The 19,015-nt window shown below is 46.4% G+C and overlaps 3 protein-coding genes across 3 annotated transcripts in view; all 3 read left to right on the forward strand.

The window, feature by feature from the left end:
* LOC126561470 (thioredoxin-dependent peroxide reductase, mitochondrial-like) overlaps positions 1 to 13,819 on the forward strand; it is a 160,483-nt gene extending 146,664 nt beyond the window's left edge. Inside the window, exon 3 of the mRNA XM_050217639.1 lies at positions 13,810 to 13,819. The gene's annotated coding sequence lies outside the window, so the exon portion shown is untranslated. The remainder of the gene's footprint in view (positions 1 to 13,809) is intronic.
* On the forward strand, positions 2,942 to 10,375 carry LOC126559938 (zinc finger SWIM domain-containing protein 8 homolog). The gene is made up of 5 exons (XM_050216135.1): positions 2,942 to 3,434; positions 3,505 to 3,911; positions 4,004 to 9,843; positions 9,914 to 10,063; positions 10,215 to 10,375. Exons 1-5 carry the CDS (start codon positions 2,942 to 2,944, stop codon positions 10,273 to 10,275), a joined length of 6,951 nt encoding a protein of 2,316 aa, XP_050072092.1. The 3' UTR covers positions 10,276 to 10,375.
* On the forward strand, positions 10,309 to 11,990 carry LOC126562629 (myb-like protein Q). The gene is made up of 2 exons (XM_050219571.1): positions 10,309 to 11,891; positions 11,939 to 11,990. Exons 1-2 carry the CDS (start codon positions 10,309 to 10,311, stop codon positions 11,988 to 11,990), a joined length of 1,635 nt encoding a protein of 544 aa, XP_050075528.1.
* Positions 13,820 to 19,015: the final 5,196 nt, after the last annotated feature.

Here is a 19,015-nt window from a genome sequence, read left to right on the forward strand (position 1 = left end):
TGGATCAACAAGATGGCAAAAATATGCAAAACAATAGGTACAATCAAAGCCAAGACCAGCACACCAAGCCCCCACAAACACCGGCGAAGGCAAGCGTCGTCGTTTACACAGGCGATGCATTTACCAATCCTCTCCTTATTTTTTCCCGTTTTGTACGCTTTTGTTACTTCCTCTCGTGGCAATCAGATCAGGCATATATATATATATATATATATATATATATATATATATATATATATATATATATATATATATATATATATATATATATATATATATATATATATATATATATATATATATATATAGGGAGGAATGGAGAGCGTTGGAAGACAAAGGATTCGATCATTAGTATCCTTTCACTCCTTTTTGAGGTAAGCCACATTGTACGCATGACACAGATAACGAAAACTGAGAAAAATTCTCCTTCTTCACACACGACTCCTTCAAACAAATACATACAAGCAGCCCTACACCAACGACAAAGTATTTTGCAGCAAGAAGAAACAAATTAAAATCAAAAGCATTCAAGAGAAAAAAATGTGTATATATATATATATATATATATATATATATATATATATATATATATATATATATATATATATATATATATGTGTGTGTGTGTGTGTGTGTGTGTGTGTGTGTGTCGAAACACAGTGCATTTGCGCGAAAGAATGTGCGTTGTTGTTAGGGTGACATCGATCCCCCCTTTCGATGATGATGATGATCCATCCACAATGGGTAAAGCTCATTGCCTAGAAGGCAACGCAAGTCAACAGTAGCGCTGTCACTTCCGCCTACCCTTGATGCTTCTGGATCCGATTTCCCTTTTCATCCTCTGTAGTCAGAAGGTGCCGAATTTATGTTCGTCCTTCGTTCTACGGACAAGGACAAGATACTGTTGTTGCAACGTCTCAGCACGATTCCTTGGTGAATCCTGTGAGTTTGCGTGTGCGTAGTGTAGAGGCAATTCGTTAAATGTTTCTCCCTATTTCAATCCCCCCCTACGTAAATCTAGCAGCATGTCAAAAAAGGGGCAATGCATGCTTTAAGTTTCGACGTAGGAGGTAATCGCATCTTGGATGTAATCTTCCAGAATTCTCTGGAAGTTTCCATCGGGAATACTCATCAAAACTATTGTTGTGCCATAAGGAGGGGAAGCCAAGGTGTCCGCATTGATGCATTGACTCATGATGCATGTTGGAAGTTAACGAATTTGGTTTTGTATAAGTCATCAAGAATAAGTTTCTTGTGAAAAACGCATTTTTAGATTCTGCTAATGTGATGATCGTGAGAATATGTTGTATCTCTTGGAGGTCATTGCACTCAGCTCAGCTGATTAGGAAATAACACGATGGTCGACGACTATGAAGGCAATGATGTGGTGTTATATAGTATAACGCTGACGTCGAATGGTAGTGCAGACAAGGCTGAACAAAGTATTATTAATTTTGTTTCTATTATTCACAAGTATTATTGTTGCTTCAACCAATTGGCAAATGAGCAAATTTTGTCTCTTCATGTTATTTTCGGTTGATATATATAAATATATGTTTGCATGTATGTCCCTCACTCACAGCATGGTGTGAAAGTATTACTCAACCGCTAGTCTTCTACTTTGGTCTGTTTTTTGTACTGAAATATTCAATTATATTTTCTTCTTTATTTGCAGCATACATTCCTGTGGGCGCTGTTGCGTGCAACTTTTCCGACAATCGTGAACATTGAAAGAACGAACACATGAATCAAAATCAAAAACAAACTCACTTCCGACAACGCGCTGTGCTATCACAATTCTTTTCAACAGGGATGATGGTGTGGTACGATGTGAAAGTGTTGTAAAATAGTGCTCCCAGTATGTGAAAAGTGAAGCTAATATCAAAGCAGTAATTTAGGTTATTGCTTTGAAAATAAACATATGATACGAACATATGACATATGATACTCCCCCCCTCCCATACACATACATATATATATATATATATATATATATATATATATATATATATATATATATATATATATATATATATATATATATATATATATATATATATATATATATATATATATATATATATATATATATATATATATATACATATATATATATATATATATATATATATATATATATATATATATATATATATATATATATATACCAAACCAAAATCAAAATCAAGTTTATTGTACAATCAAATGGACTGTTTCTTAGTTCCATATTCCATTCCATAACCATATTTAAATGAGTTCATATCTAATTTATTCCTTTTAAATGTGCATTGTTTATGCTTCAAAGACGCGTGTTAATGTTAACGTTCAATCAAGTGTGTTCAATTTAGTTCCCTCGTAAGAAGAAAATCATCCAGTGTGTGCGTATATGTGTGTGTGTATGTGTTACAATTTCTGCAGTTGAGATATTTTCATTCATCACCCGAGTTTGCGTATAAGCCGAGCTAATCCCCATCTTAAACTTGTACAGTACAACCCCCTCCACGGCGCGGTGGGGAGCCGGGGGGAGGAGGAAACACGTGGTTCTATCACCAGTGCTAGTGTCTGCCGTTAACACCGGGTACCGTCAAAAAGGCCTCCTAGTGTTGTAGCTGTCTTACAGAACTTTTCGACGGTTCTTCCACCACGTCGCAGTCACGCACAACATAAACATCGGAAGTAAAGTAGGTGCCCGTGTTCTTCTGACCTCTACGAACTGCCGACGATTCTCACAATCCTGGCGCACAACTCGAACAGTACCGGCGGCGCACCGGAAAGGGCGACACCATCAGCCGACGACGGTAGCGGCAGTAGCCAGCTAACTTCTCCGCCATCGCATTCCTCTAGCGGCAATGGGCACAGCGTATCTGTAGCTCAGGAACCAACACCATCAACTGGTAGTCGTAATGTTGCAGTAGTAGTCGCAACAGCAACAGGCACCGGAATGGCCGGTAACGCGAGTGGTAGTGGTGGTGGCGGCGGTGCAACCGACTCGTCATATCCATCGTCCTCAGGCAATAGCAATCAACAACAACAGCATCATCACCATCTACATCAGCACCACCACCATCAACAGCAACAAAACCATGCCATTAATAGCAATAATGAGCCGGACGGAGGTATCGGTGAATGGAACCCGCTAGAGCATGGTGTTGGTGTTATTAGTGGTGGAGGCGGTAATAGTGGTCGAGCAAATAGTGGCAACAACGCCGGCGGCAACAACAATAATGTGGCGAACCAAAACAACAACAACAACACGAACGCGGAGGAAATCGATCGTTTCAGCTTTGAGGATTCGGACCGATTCGAGGAGGATTCGCTGTGCAGTTGGAGCTCTGAACCGGAGAGCGTGTGCAACAACTGGCGGGGCTGGAAAAAACCAGCAGGCACGATCAACTCGTTTGGCGGTGGACCTGGCCGACGATACAATGAAGGTGGTACGGTTTTATATTTGTATACCTTGGGCGAAAACTGATGATTATTGTTTTGTTACCCATTTTATTGCAGAACCAACATCGCTAACAGAGCTAGCGGCACGCTGTGTTGCGTTTTACATCCCGTTCGAGCTGGTCGAACAGATGTACCCACCGGTGCCGGAACCGATCATGCTGCGCATAGCTTTCTGGAGCTTTCCGGACAATGAGGAAGACATTAGGCTGTACTCGTGCCTAGCGAACAGCTCCGCCGATGAGTTTCATCGGGGCGAGCAGCTGTTCAAAAATCGAACCGTCAAGGACCCGCTCCAGATAGGCTTCCATCTATCGGCGACCGTCGTGCAGGCGCAACCACGCAATCACTACAACGTGGCGGTCACCTTTGATCGCCGAAAAATCTCGTCTTGCAGCTGCACCTGCCTTCCTACCACCTACTGGTGTTCGCACGTGGTTGCCGTTTGTCTGTACCGGATTCATTGCGTAAGTAAGACGCCGTTTGATCAACATAATTTCCCATCTGAGTGAAAACTATTTTCCCGAAACGAAATTTTCCCTCCCCGTTCCAACAACAGCCTACCAAAGTTAGCCTCCGGGCGCCAGTCTCAGAATCACTGTCACGATTGCAACGCGAACAGTTGCAAAAGTTTGCCCAATATCTGATCAGCGAACAGTCTCAGCAAATACTCCCAATAGCGCAGCGTTTGCTGGACGAGCTGCTGAGCGCGCAGCCGACTACCATTAATACGGTGTATGGGGCACCCGATCCTACCGCCGGTGCGTCCGTGAACGATCAGACAAATTGGTATCTGGATGAAAAAACATTGCACGATAACATCAAGAAGATACTATTCAAGTTCTGTCAACCGACGCCGATGGTATTTAGCGATGTAAACTATCTGACGAACTCGGCACCACCGGCGGCAGCAGAATGGAGTTCGTTGCTGCGACCGTTGCGTGGTCGTGAGCCGGAAGGTATGTGGAATCTACTGTCGATTGTGCGTGAGATGTACCGACGATGCGATCGAAATGCAGTGCGATTGCTAGAAATAATTACCGAGGAGGTGATGGCGTGCGATCAGATACTGGTATGGTGGTTTAACATAAAGCTTGCCTTGCTCGTCGGTTCCAACGGGCACGGTGGTGGTGGAGGTGGTGGAGGTGGCGGAAAACATGGCAATACGCACAGTAATCTAAACGCTACGCAGCATGCGTGTGCATCGCTGTGCGATGAGATCGTCGTGCTGTGGCGACTTGCCGCACTAAATCCTGGTCTCGCGCCGGACGAGCGCGATATGTTGCACGCGCAGTTTACTACATGGCATCTGAAGATACTGGACCGGGTGGCGAAGAACATAGTAGCTTCTTCATCACACAGCAGCAAACAACAACAGAATTTGCGAAACGATACAGAACTGTTTGCTGGATTCAAACCGGCTATCGAAGCTTGCTATCTAGATTGGGAGGATTATCCGATCGAGGGAGTAACGCACACTCAAGATACCAACCCGATGTATCACTGCCCGTTCACTTGCTTCAAGCAAAATAGCGATTCGCGCTTGGACACAACCACCACGACCGGTTCGTCGATGCCCCTGCTACAGAACAACGTGAAACAGTTTCAGATGATGGTACATCACTATCATCACCATCACAGCCACCATCATAGTTACCACAGCACCGACTATATGCAACCGCAAAGGCATCCTTCTATACCGAGTGCATCGAATACCGGACTGATGGTTGGTAATACAGATCGCTACCGGAACATTACGACCGTGGCAACCGCATCACGAACGGTGGAACAACAGCGTCATCAGGACAGTGCCGTGGCTGGCCCTTCCGGAATAGCAACGACGTCTCTGGCTGCAACAACAGCTGCGACAAACAATGTATCTACCGTCAGCACCGACAGCGCTGTCATTGCTGGTGGTTCCGATGGGATTGCTCTGATGGGCGTTAATAGTGGCGGTGGAGGCGATTACGATCCATCATCGAACGATGATAATGGTGAAGTTAGCAACAAACGTATCGGAGCTGGAGCTGTGGACGTAGCAAATAAGAGCCATCACCATCGTACACGAGCCCATCGCGATCGGTTAACGTACTGTTCGTCTAGTAATAATAGTAGCAGCGATAGTGTACCGGACCGACTGAACCAGACGGTTAATAATCCTGATGCGACAGAAGAAGGAACAGGTCACAGCTCGGTTGTGACCGGACTAGCTGGAACATCGATCGACACTGGAAAGCAAAGCTGTGATGCAATCGGTGCCGGTGGTAATCGCTCGAGCGTTAGCAGTGAGGGATTCTGTGAGAATGAGGACGATCTGACGGCTGTGGCCGATGAGAAGCTACAACACTATCTCCTCCCTGTGGAAGTCGCAAATAAGGTTGATGCTAGCAATAATGTGTCGGTAGCCGTAGGTCCCGATGTAGGTGAGGTGAACGTTACAAGTGGGTCGGGAGCCACCGTTGTTGATCCAAGTCTACCGCTGCTGAGTGTGAGTAATTCTTCGTCCAGCTCGTCGTCTTCGTCCACCTCACTATCGTCCAGCTCAGCTACGACGGATCTCGTGCAGAAGAAAAAGAAAGTAGCTGCTGAGGGGACGGGATCACTGTCGAGCGAATCGAGCAACGAAAATAGCATCCTGAACGATATGAACAACTACGACATTTCGGGCAACATTAAGCTGTACGAGGTGTTGAACATGGTGGAACAACAATCAACCAAACCGACTAACAAGTGCGATACGATCAAACACGCCAACAGCATGATGGCCACCAAACACAACAGTGCCAAACGCCAAGGGTGTGGTGAAGAAGCCTTGGGCAACGAGACCGCCATTTTGGGAAATGTGACACCGTCTACGGAACCATCTGCGTCCGGAGAACAGAACCGTGGCGAAGTTTCACCGCAACAAAAACAACCATCATCACAGCAAACCGGTACAATCTCGACTGCTAACCAACAGCAACAGCAGCATCAAAAATCCACTAAACAACAGCAACCAACAACAACCTCCGCAAATCAATTGCATGCCGAATCGAAACAACAGCAAATGTTCTCTAACATCAAACCTACGGAGGACGCGTGGGACATTCTGTTTGCCCGTGCGGAAGGTTTGCACGCGCACGGTCACGGTAGGGAAGCGTGCACGTTGGGCGTTCGACTCGCATCCGAAATGCTAGCTAACCCACCCAACCTGATGGTCGATCTACCACCGCCACCGAAGAAAAAGGGAAAGAAACACAATGTCAATCCGATCTCACATCAGATTAGCGTACTAGCCTCAGCCACCCTCTCCAAGTGCGCCTTCCTCTGTACGGTACTGGCAGAAAATTCCGAACATTATCATCTAGCGTTCCGTGTGTGTTTGTTCGGGTTGGAAATGTCTCGACCACCGGCCAGTACCAAACCGCTCGAGGTGAAGCTTGCCAACCAAGAGTCGGATCTGCTCGCACTGCTCAAACGCATCCCGCTCGGCAATAATGAGCTAAACGCGATACGCGAGCGAGCGCAACAGTTGCGTGATGGAATGCTGAAATCGCGAGGAGAAGCATTGCTCCCGATCATGCTCGCTAGCTTCATATTTGATGCGTTGGTAATGCCTTCGGTCGTTGGTCGAGAAAATCGGCTAAAGATGATGAGCAATGCTTGTCGCTTCCCTATGGATGAAACTCTTGGCTTCGAGGCGGCCGTAGCGGCTCTGGGACTTAAGGCAAACGTGTCCGAAGCGGAACATCCTTTGCTATGTGAAGGCACCCGACGGCAACGGGGTGATCTTGCGCTGACCCTTCTATCGTACTACAAGGACGAACCGCGCAAGATTTGTCGCATTATGGAGAAGCTGCTTGATCGGGAGATACACGTGCTCATCAAAACGCCGCTGCTACCGTCTTACTACTCTAACAATCCTCCTACGCGTAGCCAAACGTCCCAACTGCGGTTGGATGAGTACGAAGCAGCCAACAACAACAACGCACAACATCCCCTGCATCAGCTGCAAGCGTACGGAGGCAATAGTGGCGGTCGAAGCAGCAGCAGTACAGGAAGCGCCGAACTTCAACCACAACAACAACAACTATCTGGATCCATGGTCGCGGCTACCCATCCATCTCAGGGATCGGAGTTCTCGGGACTAGCGAGCAGTAGTCGACCTCAGAGCAGAACCAGTACCGAGGTCGAGGTAGGCATCGCAGCACTAAATCTAGGTGGTGCCGCTACAACTACAAACGCGAATGGAACAACATCCACTACTCCTACCACGACCACCACCAACGTTCCAACGGCTGCTATGCTTCCGACTGCTGGTTCGTGTACCAGTAGCACCACTGCTGGTGGGCCTTCCACATCTACAGCAGCGACCGTTACAACTACTGGCACACCCTCGGTGACTTCGACCCGCTCGAAAGACTCCCGGTACAAGGGCAAACGGGCGTATCCTTCCATTCCGAATCAACCGTCCGAGGCGAGTGCGCACTTTATGTTCGAGCTGGCCAAAAACGTGCTCACCAAGGCGGGCGGTACATCGGCCACGTCACTGTTTACGCAGGCAAGCACTACCCAGAACCATCAGGGGCCGCACCGAGGGTTGCACATGTGCGCGTTCCAGCTGGGACTTTATGCACTCGGACTGCACAACTGCGTTAGTCCAAACTGGCTGTCACGCACGTACTCTTCGCATGTGTCGTGGATTATTGGACAGGCGATGGATATCGGAGCCCCAGCGATTTCTTTCCTGATCGACACGTGGGAGGGCCATCTGACTCCACCAGAAGCGGCCGGTATGGCTGATCGCGCGTCATCACGAGGATGGGACAGCAACATGGTGAATCCGGCTGCTGAGCTGGCATTATCGGTGTTGCCGCACGCAGCAGCGCTCAACCCGAATGAGATCCAGCGTGCAATCTTGCAGTGTAAGGAGCAGAGCGATCGGATGCTCGAGAGAGCCTGCATTATGGTCGAAACGGCGGCGAAAGGTGGCGGTGTGTATCCGGAAGTGTTGTTCCAGGTGTCGCGCTACTGGTACGAACTGTATTTACGCAATACACCCGGTGGTGAGATGGAATCGGACGAGCAGCACGACGTTGTTGTCAATCTGATGCAGATGATGGAACCTGGCGGAGCCGTCGATGCACCATCGATGCCTAGTGTACCGTCAGGACAGCCGGGTAATTGTCCGACAGGAGGAATCCCTCCACCCGTTGGTGGTGGTGGTGGAACTACACCGCAACAACCTTACCCACCCCATCAACATCAACCCATATCTGGTTTGGCCCCAATAGGTATGACACCGTATGGTGGCTACGGTTACGGTACGATCTTTCACCATCAGAATGCGCTCCAGTATGGTCACCCAACCAACCCGGTGCATCAGATGTATCTGACCGCACCGCTGCAGTTCCAGTATCCACCACCACCGCCACCCGGTAGCCAAGGTGCACAGCCACAATCATCGCAACCCCAACCACCAGCTGTAGGCTACGGACAGCAGCAGCAGCAGCAGCAGCAGCAACCTGCACAGCAACCTCTCGGTGCGATTAATCCCGCTGTGGTAGCTGCTTATCAATCGATGCAGCAACACGGTGTCCCACCTCAAGCATACGGCACAACACCACAATATCAGTCCGTTCCAGGTGTGCCGGGTGTGCAACCTCAAGGACCTCCGACCAATCCCAGTCAGATGCAGCCGAACTTGCAGCAGTTCTACGGTGGACCGCAGGCAGCCGTAGTTGCAGCTGCCATGCAACATCAGCAGCAACTACCGGGAGTGCCCCCTGTACAGGGTGGCGGTCTTCCACAGCTAGCACCCCCTCTACCAACAGCCATGCCTAGCAATCAGCAACAAGTAGGGGGAGTAGCAGGAGGACCGCCAGTTCCTGCATCATCCCAGCAACAACAGCCACATGGAGGAACTGGTATGCGTTCACAACATGCCGTTGGTAGTGGTAGTGGTGTTGGTGGACCACCCTACGCTGCTGCGTATGGTGCGGCCACCGGGACGGGTAGTAACAACGGCTCGAGCGGAGGCCAGCAACAGGTACGTGCGGCTCGTCATCCGCATCATTCCAACGCGGCCCAACTACACTATCTGCTCGCAACGTACAATGCGGGCATGCTGGCGTTGGAAACGCTCGCTCGGCGCGTTCATGACGATCGACCGCAGGCAAAGTACGCGCGGAATCCACCGTACGGTGAGGACGTTAAATGGTTGCTCCGGATCTCGAAAAAACTCGGCACACAGTATCTACATCAGTTCTGTGTGTGCGTAGTGAACTCGATCGTTAGCCCGTTTGTGTTGCACGAGGTAGCGATCGAATCCGCACACTACCTGTCACGCAACAATCCGGCGCTCGTGATGCATCATCTGCGATCTGCCCTAACGCCACTGATGAGCAAGTGTCAGAGCATGTAAGTAGTGGAAGCGATCCGAATCACAATCACAGACAGAAGTGTTAAATGTGATTGCTTTCACCGACAGGTACTTCCAATGCATACATCAAAAGCTGTACCATCTGACGATAGCGGACTACGAAGACTTTACCAGTACAGTCCTATCTGCGCGTAATGCGTTCCAGATAACACCGGAAGGCAATGCTCAGTTTAAAGATTGGCTGCAATCAATTAAACGGTGCGTTTCATTCAATTAGTGTGGTTTTTGATGATGTTGAATTTATCACTCACATTACCTTTTCTTCTATCATTTTCAATACTTGCTTTTGCTTTTTTTCTCTCTCTCTCTCTCTCTCTCTCTTCTCTCTCACACACACACACACACACAGGTCGAAGTCGTGCAAGAAAGAACTATGGACGCAAATAAATGCCGCACTCAATTCCAAATGACATAGGCTCGATTCGATTGGATCGGAGCTGAATATGATGCTAGCAGCGGCAGCAGCAGCAACATCCAACAGTTGCAACAGTATAAGCAATGACCCCAGTTATAATAATAGTATTAGCAAAATCGGAATCACCCCGAACAACAACAGCGCTCAGGTGCTTGACGTATTGCCAACCCACAACGCTAACAGTACAGCCGCGGTAACGACCACATCGCCACCGGCGTCAACTTCGTCGTCCTGTTCGTTGCTAGGCAGTGCTCAGCCAATCGTTTCACCATCGCCCGGTATTATATTTGACGAGAAACAGCTGGTAGTGGCGCAGCCGCCGCCGCCACTGACACCGGCGACTGGCCAAGATGCCATCGTTGTGCTACAGTCTGTCACACCCAGCACAAATGTAATTGTGAGTAACGGTGTGGTAACGGGCGGTGGATCATCATCATTCAGATCAAAACCACCACCAGTGCCGCTGGTCAGCACAACGGAGCAAACCGTTATGGTGGCAAAAGCATCCGCTACATCAACTTCTGGTGTTGCCATAGCTACTGGAGGCAAACATCAGCAACAGCAAACGCGTCATGTAAAGTTGAACGTTTCGCAGCCTGCTTTACCTGGTGGAAAGTCAAAAACAACAACCGATTCTGGAGCATGTGCTCGTAAAGTGAATGTTTGTGTATCTGCTGGTGCTTCTTCAAACGCAAGTCGCACGCCACTGGCAACAGTCGGTGGTGATAGTGTGAGCGATACTAAGCAACAACATGCTGCGCCTTTCGAAGCAACAACCCGTACGCCAACATGTCACGTGGCAATAACGCATGTAATTGCAAATGGAACGAACAGTATGACGCTGGGTAACAAAAACAATCTAGCTTCTGGAGGTGAAGAACCGGCTGCTAGTAATACAAGTGTATACTATCCTTCAGCACAACAACAACGGCAAGCAAGGTCATCGACACCGCCATCTTCATCGGAACAGCGATGCTCGAAGAAAAAACTATCAGAGCAATCAACCAACGCGGAACGATGCAAACCGCAACAGGCTCCCCCTCCAATGAAACAACAACAAAAGCAACCGAAACAACATCAGCCCAACAAGCAGCAACAAAAGCAGCCACAAAAGCAACCGATTCAGGCGAAGCAGCATCTTTATCACCACAGTTCTGCCGCAGTACACAACCAGCAACAATCGGCAGCCGTTGCAGCAGCAGCTACCGTGGCCACAATGTTGGCGCAGCAACAGCAACAACAACAACATTATAAACAAACTCCCACCGTTGCTGTCGCTTCTCAGGCGCTTGGTCAATTGCCTACCGCACCAGCGACGATGCCTCCTGCTTCACATCTCGGACCAAACCACACACACGCTCATTTGTTCTCGCATGCGCAACAACAGCAACAACAACAACATTCCGTGGTTCCGTTAGCATCCACCAATAGCTACGGGTTAAACGCTGGCCAGATGCAACAGCAACAGCAACAACATCGACAACAGCAATATTTGCAACAACGTCAGCAACAGTCACACGCGGGCAGTGCTGCAGCACAGTTACCACTACCGCTGTCCACCCTTCACCATCCGGCCCAGCAGCAACCACCGCCTGCTCCCCCGCCACCACCGCAACATCATTTGTCCCATATGCATCATATGCACAAACCTCTTCAAGCCTGTCCGCCACCACCACATCCACTGACACAGATGGCGCCGCAAGCACATAACCAGCAGCAGCAACTGTTCCAGTTCCATCAGCAGCTACAGCAACAACATCATCATCACCAGCATCAACATCAGCATCAACACCAGCACCAGCATCAGCATCAGCATCAACACCAGCATCAGCACCAGCACCACCATCATCATCTACTACAGCAACAGCAGCAACAACAACAGCAATATCATCATCATCACCATCACGCCGCAGCAAAGGGGCAAAACGTTGTTGGGCCACAACCGCCTCAACCACAACCACACGCATCTGCTCCGACAACGGTTGCTACGGTTGCTGTAAATGCATCAGCCGCTACCACCCATCCACCACAGCAAAGCATCAACCTGAACGTCAACCATCACGTCATCTCGACGCCGATTGTGGTCGACTTTTCCAACATGACGGTAAACTGTGTGCAGCTGCAGGAAGCGGCACCGCATCCGAATCCAATTGCGGCTGCTGCGGTCGCGATGGCGGCAGGATACGGCGCGGCTGCCGCTGCTGCTGCCGCTTCCGTACCGGCTGCGATCGGTGCCCGATCCGGTGGTCAAAATTGAACCATGGGAGGGGGCGTGACAGTTGCACAGTTCTATTGACGCTTGGGCTCTGAGTAATCGTGAGCGGAAAATACTTACAGCTTCGAATCAATCGAATTGTTGTACTCTGGAAACTAGAGAAAAGAATCAAATGTGCCACATATTTTTTGTCCCTTTGGGGTTACGTTTAAATTCGGCTTTTGGGTTAATTTAAAACCATATCTCCTAGCGCCCGTAGAAAGGAAAACATCCCTGCATAGTTTTTAGTTATTACATTTTTTCTTTTTATTATTCTTTTTCGTTTTAAATCATAGCAGCGAGGAGCGACATATATTTAGTGTGCTTTTTTATGTTGTCATCTACATCTCGATCGGCTGAGATTATTCAACCGTACATATAACACGATGAAAGTCTAGAAAAAATGTGACCGATAGTAGTGGGGGTAAAGGCTTGTTTGACACTACTCCCTTTCTCTCGATTAGATAATAAGTTTGTGGATTATGAAACGATTATTCTAATCCAAACTGTTAACCTCCTGTTCTACTACTGAGCTACATCGGTTATCGCGAAGACGTCGTAATACACGACGTCGTGTATCACGTATCGTCTTAACCGATAATCCCTCGTTTCTGTCACTATTATGTCAAATTTTGTGTTGTCGGCAGCACTCAAAGCGGTCCGAAACCAAAAACATTTTTATTCCGTTACGATTAGAAGATGAATTCATGTCAAAGGGCACTTATTTCGATTTATTTCCTTGCGAGTTTTGACAAAGTTTTGTGGTGTATGTGTGCATTTGTGTTTATTTATGCAAGACAACAGCAATAATGTTTCTCATTTCTCCTCAGTTTATTTTCACTACATCAAATGAGATGATATTTCACTAAAAACGAAAAGACAAGCTTAAAGCCCTTACTAATAGACCCGCAAAACACATCCAAAGCACGAGCGACATTGGTACGCAAGGCATACAAGTAACGCATATATTCAATAAGACGATAGCAATGAAAAGTACATAACATTAATTAATACTATATACTACTTAGCGCAAAATAATGTGAGCGTCTTCTGTCGTACAATTTCAGTAAAGAAACTAATTGAAGACTGTATACACACAGTGGAAAAGAAAATAAGGAGTAAGAGAAAAGGACATAAAAAATTAATTACTACTAAAACTACTAATTTTAATTCTGTAAAAGATAATTGCAAAATTCAAAACAAAAACCTCCGACTTACAACATAGAAGAAAGCCCTCCCTGGCATGAGTGGAGAAATGGAGGGAAAGGGAGCGAGAGGAGGCGGAAGGTAGTTTTGAGTAGTTGGAGGCAATTTTTAAAGTATTTAAGTGCGAAAATATTAAATATAAACGAAAGATTTATGTGGAGAAAGAAATGTTCTGCTGCGCGCGCGTTCCGGGGAGAATAAAAGGGCCCAGGATATGTATAGATCTCAAGTTTGAATTTATCGTGGCTGCCGAGAATGGCTGCCAACGGGCAACAAAAAATACACACGGCTTCGCGCACGTACGCACACACACAACAATTAACATACAAGGTGTGCGTGTATGTTTAGTGTCGCAGCTCTGAACAGACAGAAGCCAGCATCCGTGAACATAATTAATATTGCGAATCGTTCCCCCTTTCTTTGACGATTCCACCCCCCGCCCCATCCCTTTCCCAATCATTACAACCTAAAATGGTATGTTTTCTTACTGAAATAGAGAAAGAGAGAGACCATGGGAAGGATATATAAAATAAGCGAATAACAGCGCGAACTCTAGCAGGTGTAAACCGTTAAAACAATTAAAGAAAGTAAATGCGCCTAATCTTTCATTCTTTTTCCCATATTAATCGATCCTTCTCCTCTACTCCGTTGCCTTTTTGATCGTTGCTGCCTACGCACACAAAAACTGGGGGGGGGGGGGGGGGGGGGTTGGTGACGTAAGACATTTCTCACGACGAATGGCGCTAATTTTCTGTTTGAGCCCGCCCCCTCACCCATCTTCCCAACAGTAGGCTCAGAATAGCGTTGGAAAATAGTGTTAGAGAAAGAAAGATGGATAATGCGGAAAAAAGGAAGCGAAAATCATTAAGAATAAAAGTGTCTTTTAAAAACATAGCGAGGCGAAAGAAATGTGAACGGGGGTGGGTTGATAACAAACAAAGCATATAAATAAAAAAGAAGAAGAAAAAATACAGAAAATATGAAATATACAACGCGTTCTCTGGTGGGATAATTGTGGGTGTTATTAAAAAAACGGATTAAGAAAGAAACATCGTAGCGATCACAGCCATTTTTGTGATGTGTTTTCTCAAAAACCGATAAAATTTTGAGTTGAAGTAACAGGAGCGCAGGAAAATCAGGAGGTACCATTTGCCGAATTTTTCGACTGGTCCTGCGGCAAAATTTCTACCAAAAACCGACAAAATTTCGGATTCAAGTAACAGGAGAGCAGGAAAATCAAGAGGTAGCATTTGCCGGATTTTTCGACTACCAAAAACCGACAAAATTTCGGATTCATGTAACAGGAGAGCAGGAAAATCAGGCGGTAGCGTTTGGCGGATTTTTCGATTGCCAAAAACCGACAAAATTTCGGATTCAAGTAACAAGAGAGCAGGAAAATCAGGAGGTAGCATTTGCCGGATTTTTTGACTGGTTTTGCGGCAAATTTTCTTCCAAAAACCGACAAAATTTCGGATTCAAGTAACAGGAGAGCAGGAAAATCAGGAGGTAGCATTTGCCGGATTTTTTGACTGGTTTTGCGGCAAATTTTCTTCCAAAAACCGACAAAATTTCGGATTCAAGTAACAAGAGAGCAGGAAAATCAGGAGGTAGCATTTGCCGGATTTTTTGACTGGTTTTGCGGCAAATTTTCTTCCAAAAACCGACAAAATTTCGGATTCAAGTAACAGGAGAGCAGGAAAATCAGGAGGTAGCATTTGCCGGATTTTTTGACTGGTTTTGCGGCAAATTTTCTTCCAAAAACCGGAAAATTTCGGATTTAAGTAACAAGAGAGCAGGAAAATCAGGAGGTAGCATTTGCCGGATTTTTTGACTGGTTTTGCGGCAAATTTTCTTCTAAAAACCGACAAAATTTCGGATTTAAGTAACAAGAGAGCAGGAAAATCAGGAGGTAGCATTTGGCGGATTTATTGACTGGTCCTGTCGACTTTTTCAGAGAGGGGACTGACTTTGACGATCAAAATTAAGCGATTTAATTGGTCGTGAGTAAGAGAGGAGAAATCGATCACATGTATTTGGTGTGCGTGTGTTATTCAAAGCAGGGGTTCTGAATATTAAAATACTGGGTTTTTCATGTTACTCTTATTTTTCTTAATTTGTCTCCTTTATTTGGTTAAAACGTGGAGAATAGTTTCGTTATAACCGTTATATTAAAATTTGATTTTAGGGAAAATTATCATAAAATTGACCTTTTTTATTTAAAATACCAGGAGCGCATTTTTAAGGTAATATATTATGCCTACCGATCACAGAGGGGCAATTTGGTGTGCGTTGGTGTGAGTGTCATTTCGATCAGGATTTACGGCTCGTAAGGCACAGGGTTTGACAGGTGTGATATGTTCTACGTGTGATATGCATTTTTTTTATTTCATAATGACGGCCAGGCCGTATTCCTAAACGTGTAATATGAGATGCATATAAAATATTTATGTTTTCTTTAGCCTTCTGCGCGCGTTCAAGAGTGGAAGTAGCTGCCCCACTGGTTTTGGTTGCGCCACAACAAGCTGAAAAGGTTGTTCGGTTTATCGGACAGCAAGCGCCTTCATTTATACACTGGAACAGGGTTTCGTTTTAAACTGTGTAAGGAGAATGAGGTATAGGGAGAAGAAGAGAGGGAGTTATAAAAAAGAGCGAAACGAATATATACATGAGTGGGATAGGAAAAAAGTTGTGAAGACTAAATAAACGACCAGTTGAGCTAGAACTGTCAACTGGAACATATATACTGTGATTGTGTAGCGTTGTAATGTGATCCGAAAAGCGTATTCCCTCCTCAGGTCGCTACACACTGTAAATGTTTCTGCGGCTGTCGTGACGGATACAGTACAACCACGAATTGAGGTTGCGGCAAGCACACTCATACACTCGTAGCACTAAACAAATAAAATCCGTAAACCCTGTAATAAAAATGGATTAATGTCGGCACGCAACCTAACGTGTGAGAGAGTATGCGATATGGTAGAGTCGTAAATTTAATTTTATCAACAATTTGCCGAGCCCCACGCTTAGGCCCACATGGCATTCGTTTCCTTCGTATATAGAACGTAGATGCAGCAGATTAACAGCAATTGCAGTTGTCGTGTACATTTATGCAGCGTCATGCGGGGGAGAACGATCCAAACATATTTAACTGTTTGCCTTGTCTATATTTATCGCTCTAGCATGTCTCAATGGACACTCGAGGAATCGGAGAATAGATAAAGATGCGCAGTATGTCCCATTTTATCCTCACTATTTACGAATGTTGATTGAAAAATTGAACCTAACGGTGTGTTTTGGTTTACTTGCATAATTTATTCAACGCACCATTCTTTAATGTGAAGTAATTGTCCCAAGGACCGAGGTTCAAATTCTATCCGGACCATTCACCACATGGTGAGGACTGACTATCCGACTAAACCTTTAGATGGTTGAGGTAACCTAGAAGTTCTTTAAGCCAAGAAGATGACTCAAGGAACTCAACACATGGTAACAAGCCCCCAACCAAAAGTAAACCCAAATACCAGCACCCAAGAAAAAAAAAAGCAAACTTCCAAACTTTGTTTGACATCCGGCCGGCTTCGAGACATTGGATCAGCAGGGTCAGACAGGTTGCTGCTGACGTACGCTCTTGTTACGCGTACATTATCAAGTCTATTTTAATGTTTTGGTTTACATGCATCAGGACGATGGTTTTGATCGTTTTTTCTGTTCTTTCCCCCCTGAGCTATAATCATAATCACAACGGTATGTCATTGGCTCATTGCTCCACAATCTTGGCAAAAAAACCAGCCAGATCAATGGCCGTCTGGTTTACACAAAGTATTACGTCTGATGTCCTGCGTAATATCTGGACCTTCTTAAGAAGTCATTCATAACATGCCGAGCAAACACACACAGCCAGTTACTTGACCATCTATCTGCCTATGGTTTAGTAATTTAAGAAAAATAATGATTGCATACTTTTGGGGCTACTTAGGGGCGGCCGGTGGTGCAGGAGACAACGCCGCCGGTCTTCATGCGGCAGGACCGGGGTTCAAATCACATCCGTACCGTCCTCCCGTAGTGAGGACTAACTAACCAACTACGTGGTATCGGCAGTCTAGTAAGCCATTTCCATGGCCGGCGTGACATTAGAGGTCGTTAAACTAAGAAGAAGAAGACTTTCGGGGCTGTTTTACTGGGGACAGATACATACATACTGTAAACATACATAGTTTTTTGGAAACGGCAGCCAAAAACTTGTAATAATTTCATGAGAGAATTAGTACATCACCCTTTTCTCTATTAAGCCGAGTTCAAGCATGCACATGGTTAGGGTTCGTCGTTATGCCGTACAGCACACAGCAGACGCTCAGGGAGTGGTGAAGTGATGCCAGTTGCGGGGGCATCTGCTGGTCAAATAAACACAATAACAACATATTAAAATAGATGTTGATAAGCAGGCAAATAATCTACGGACTCAAAGAGCTTGCCGAGGGCTAAGTAATATCTGCTGCTAAAGCTTCCATGATCCACAACCGGCCCCGTCTGTCAATCATTCACACGACCACCCCTCTCAGTATGTCTCTCTCTCTCACTACCTCATACACGAGACATTGGCCAAAAAGGATTGTAAACCCAAACAGCGACAGTTGAGCTGTGGCCTAGCGAGACTATGCCACAGCGACAGTTGAATAGCGAGTCCTATCGGTTGGATCAGGGCTGGTGGAAGTGCAGCCCGAGAGCAGGAGGCAGATTGAGAGTGAAGCGGGGATCGTCTTAAAGCAAAAATTCGTAAGAAGTCGTGGAAATCGGCCCGATATAAGTTCCCTGTGTTTCGTTGACAAGATCCAACAGCTCCTATCTCTACTCCTGTTGGGCACGCGGACGCGAGACAGAGCAGGAAAGAACGCGCGTCCGCGATAAAGCGCCTGCAAGAGACTCGCGGAATGTACGGGAAAGTGGGAAGAACGAATGAGGGAGTGGAGGATGATTGTCATGCGGGCGCAACCAGAGGTCGTCGCAACCGCGGATCGTTGCGAGAGCAATTTGGCGAGTACAAATAGTGCTGTACGGTGGCAGCGACGCCTCAGTTTGACGTTATCATCCGCAGCTCGGTGTTCGACTGAGCAAGTGTCATACTCCCTATTTTTCTCTCTCGTGCATTTTCTCGCTCCCACACTAGACGTGTGCAAAGGGCTGCTTTGTTGGTGATGTTCTAGTTTAGGGTGCACGTTGAACTGTCTATGTAGGCAATCACAACGTCGTCGTATGGGAGTTCCCTGTGCGTTGTGAA

This window comes from Anopheles maculipalpis, chromosome X, assembly GCF_943734695.1.
Source record: "Anopheles maculipalpis chromosome X, idAnoMacuDA_375_x, whole genome shotgun sequence".
Classification (NCBI taxonomy): domain Eukaryota; kingdom Metazoa; phylum Arthropoda; class Insecta; order Diptera; family Culicidae; genus Anopheles; species Anopheles maculipalpis.

Bases quoted from the DNA above. Each gene is read 5' to 3' on its own strand.
- LOC126559938 (XM_050216135.1), top strand. From the start codon at position 2,942: ATGGCCGGTAACGCGAGTGGTAGTGGTGGTGGCGGCGGTGCAACCGAC. The intron at 3,435-3,504 runs GTACGGTTTTAT...ATTTTATTGCAG, and splicing joins CCGACGATACAATGAAGGTG to AACCAACATCGCTAACAGAG. The intron at 9,844-9,913 runs GTAAGTAGTGGA...TTTCACCGACAG, and splicing joins ATGAGCAAGTGTCAGAGCAT to GTACTTCCAATGCATACATC.
- LOC126562629 (XM_050219571.1), top strand. From the start codon at position 10,309: ATGATGCTAGCAGCGGCAGCAGCAGCAACATCCAACAGTTGCAACAGT. The intron at 11,892-11,938 runs GCAACATCATTT...AACCTCTTCAAG, and splicing joins CCTGCTCCCCCGCCACCACC to CCTGTCCGCCACCACCACAT.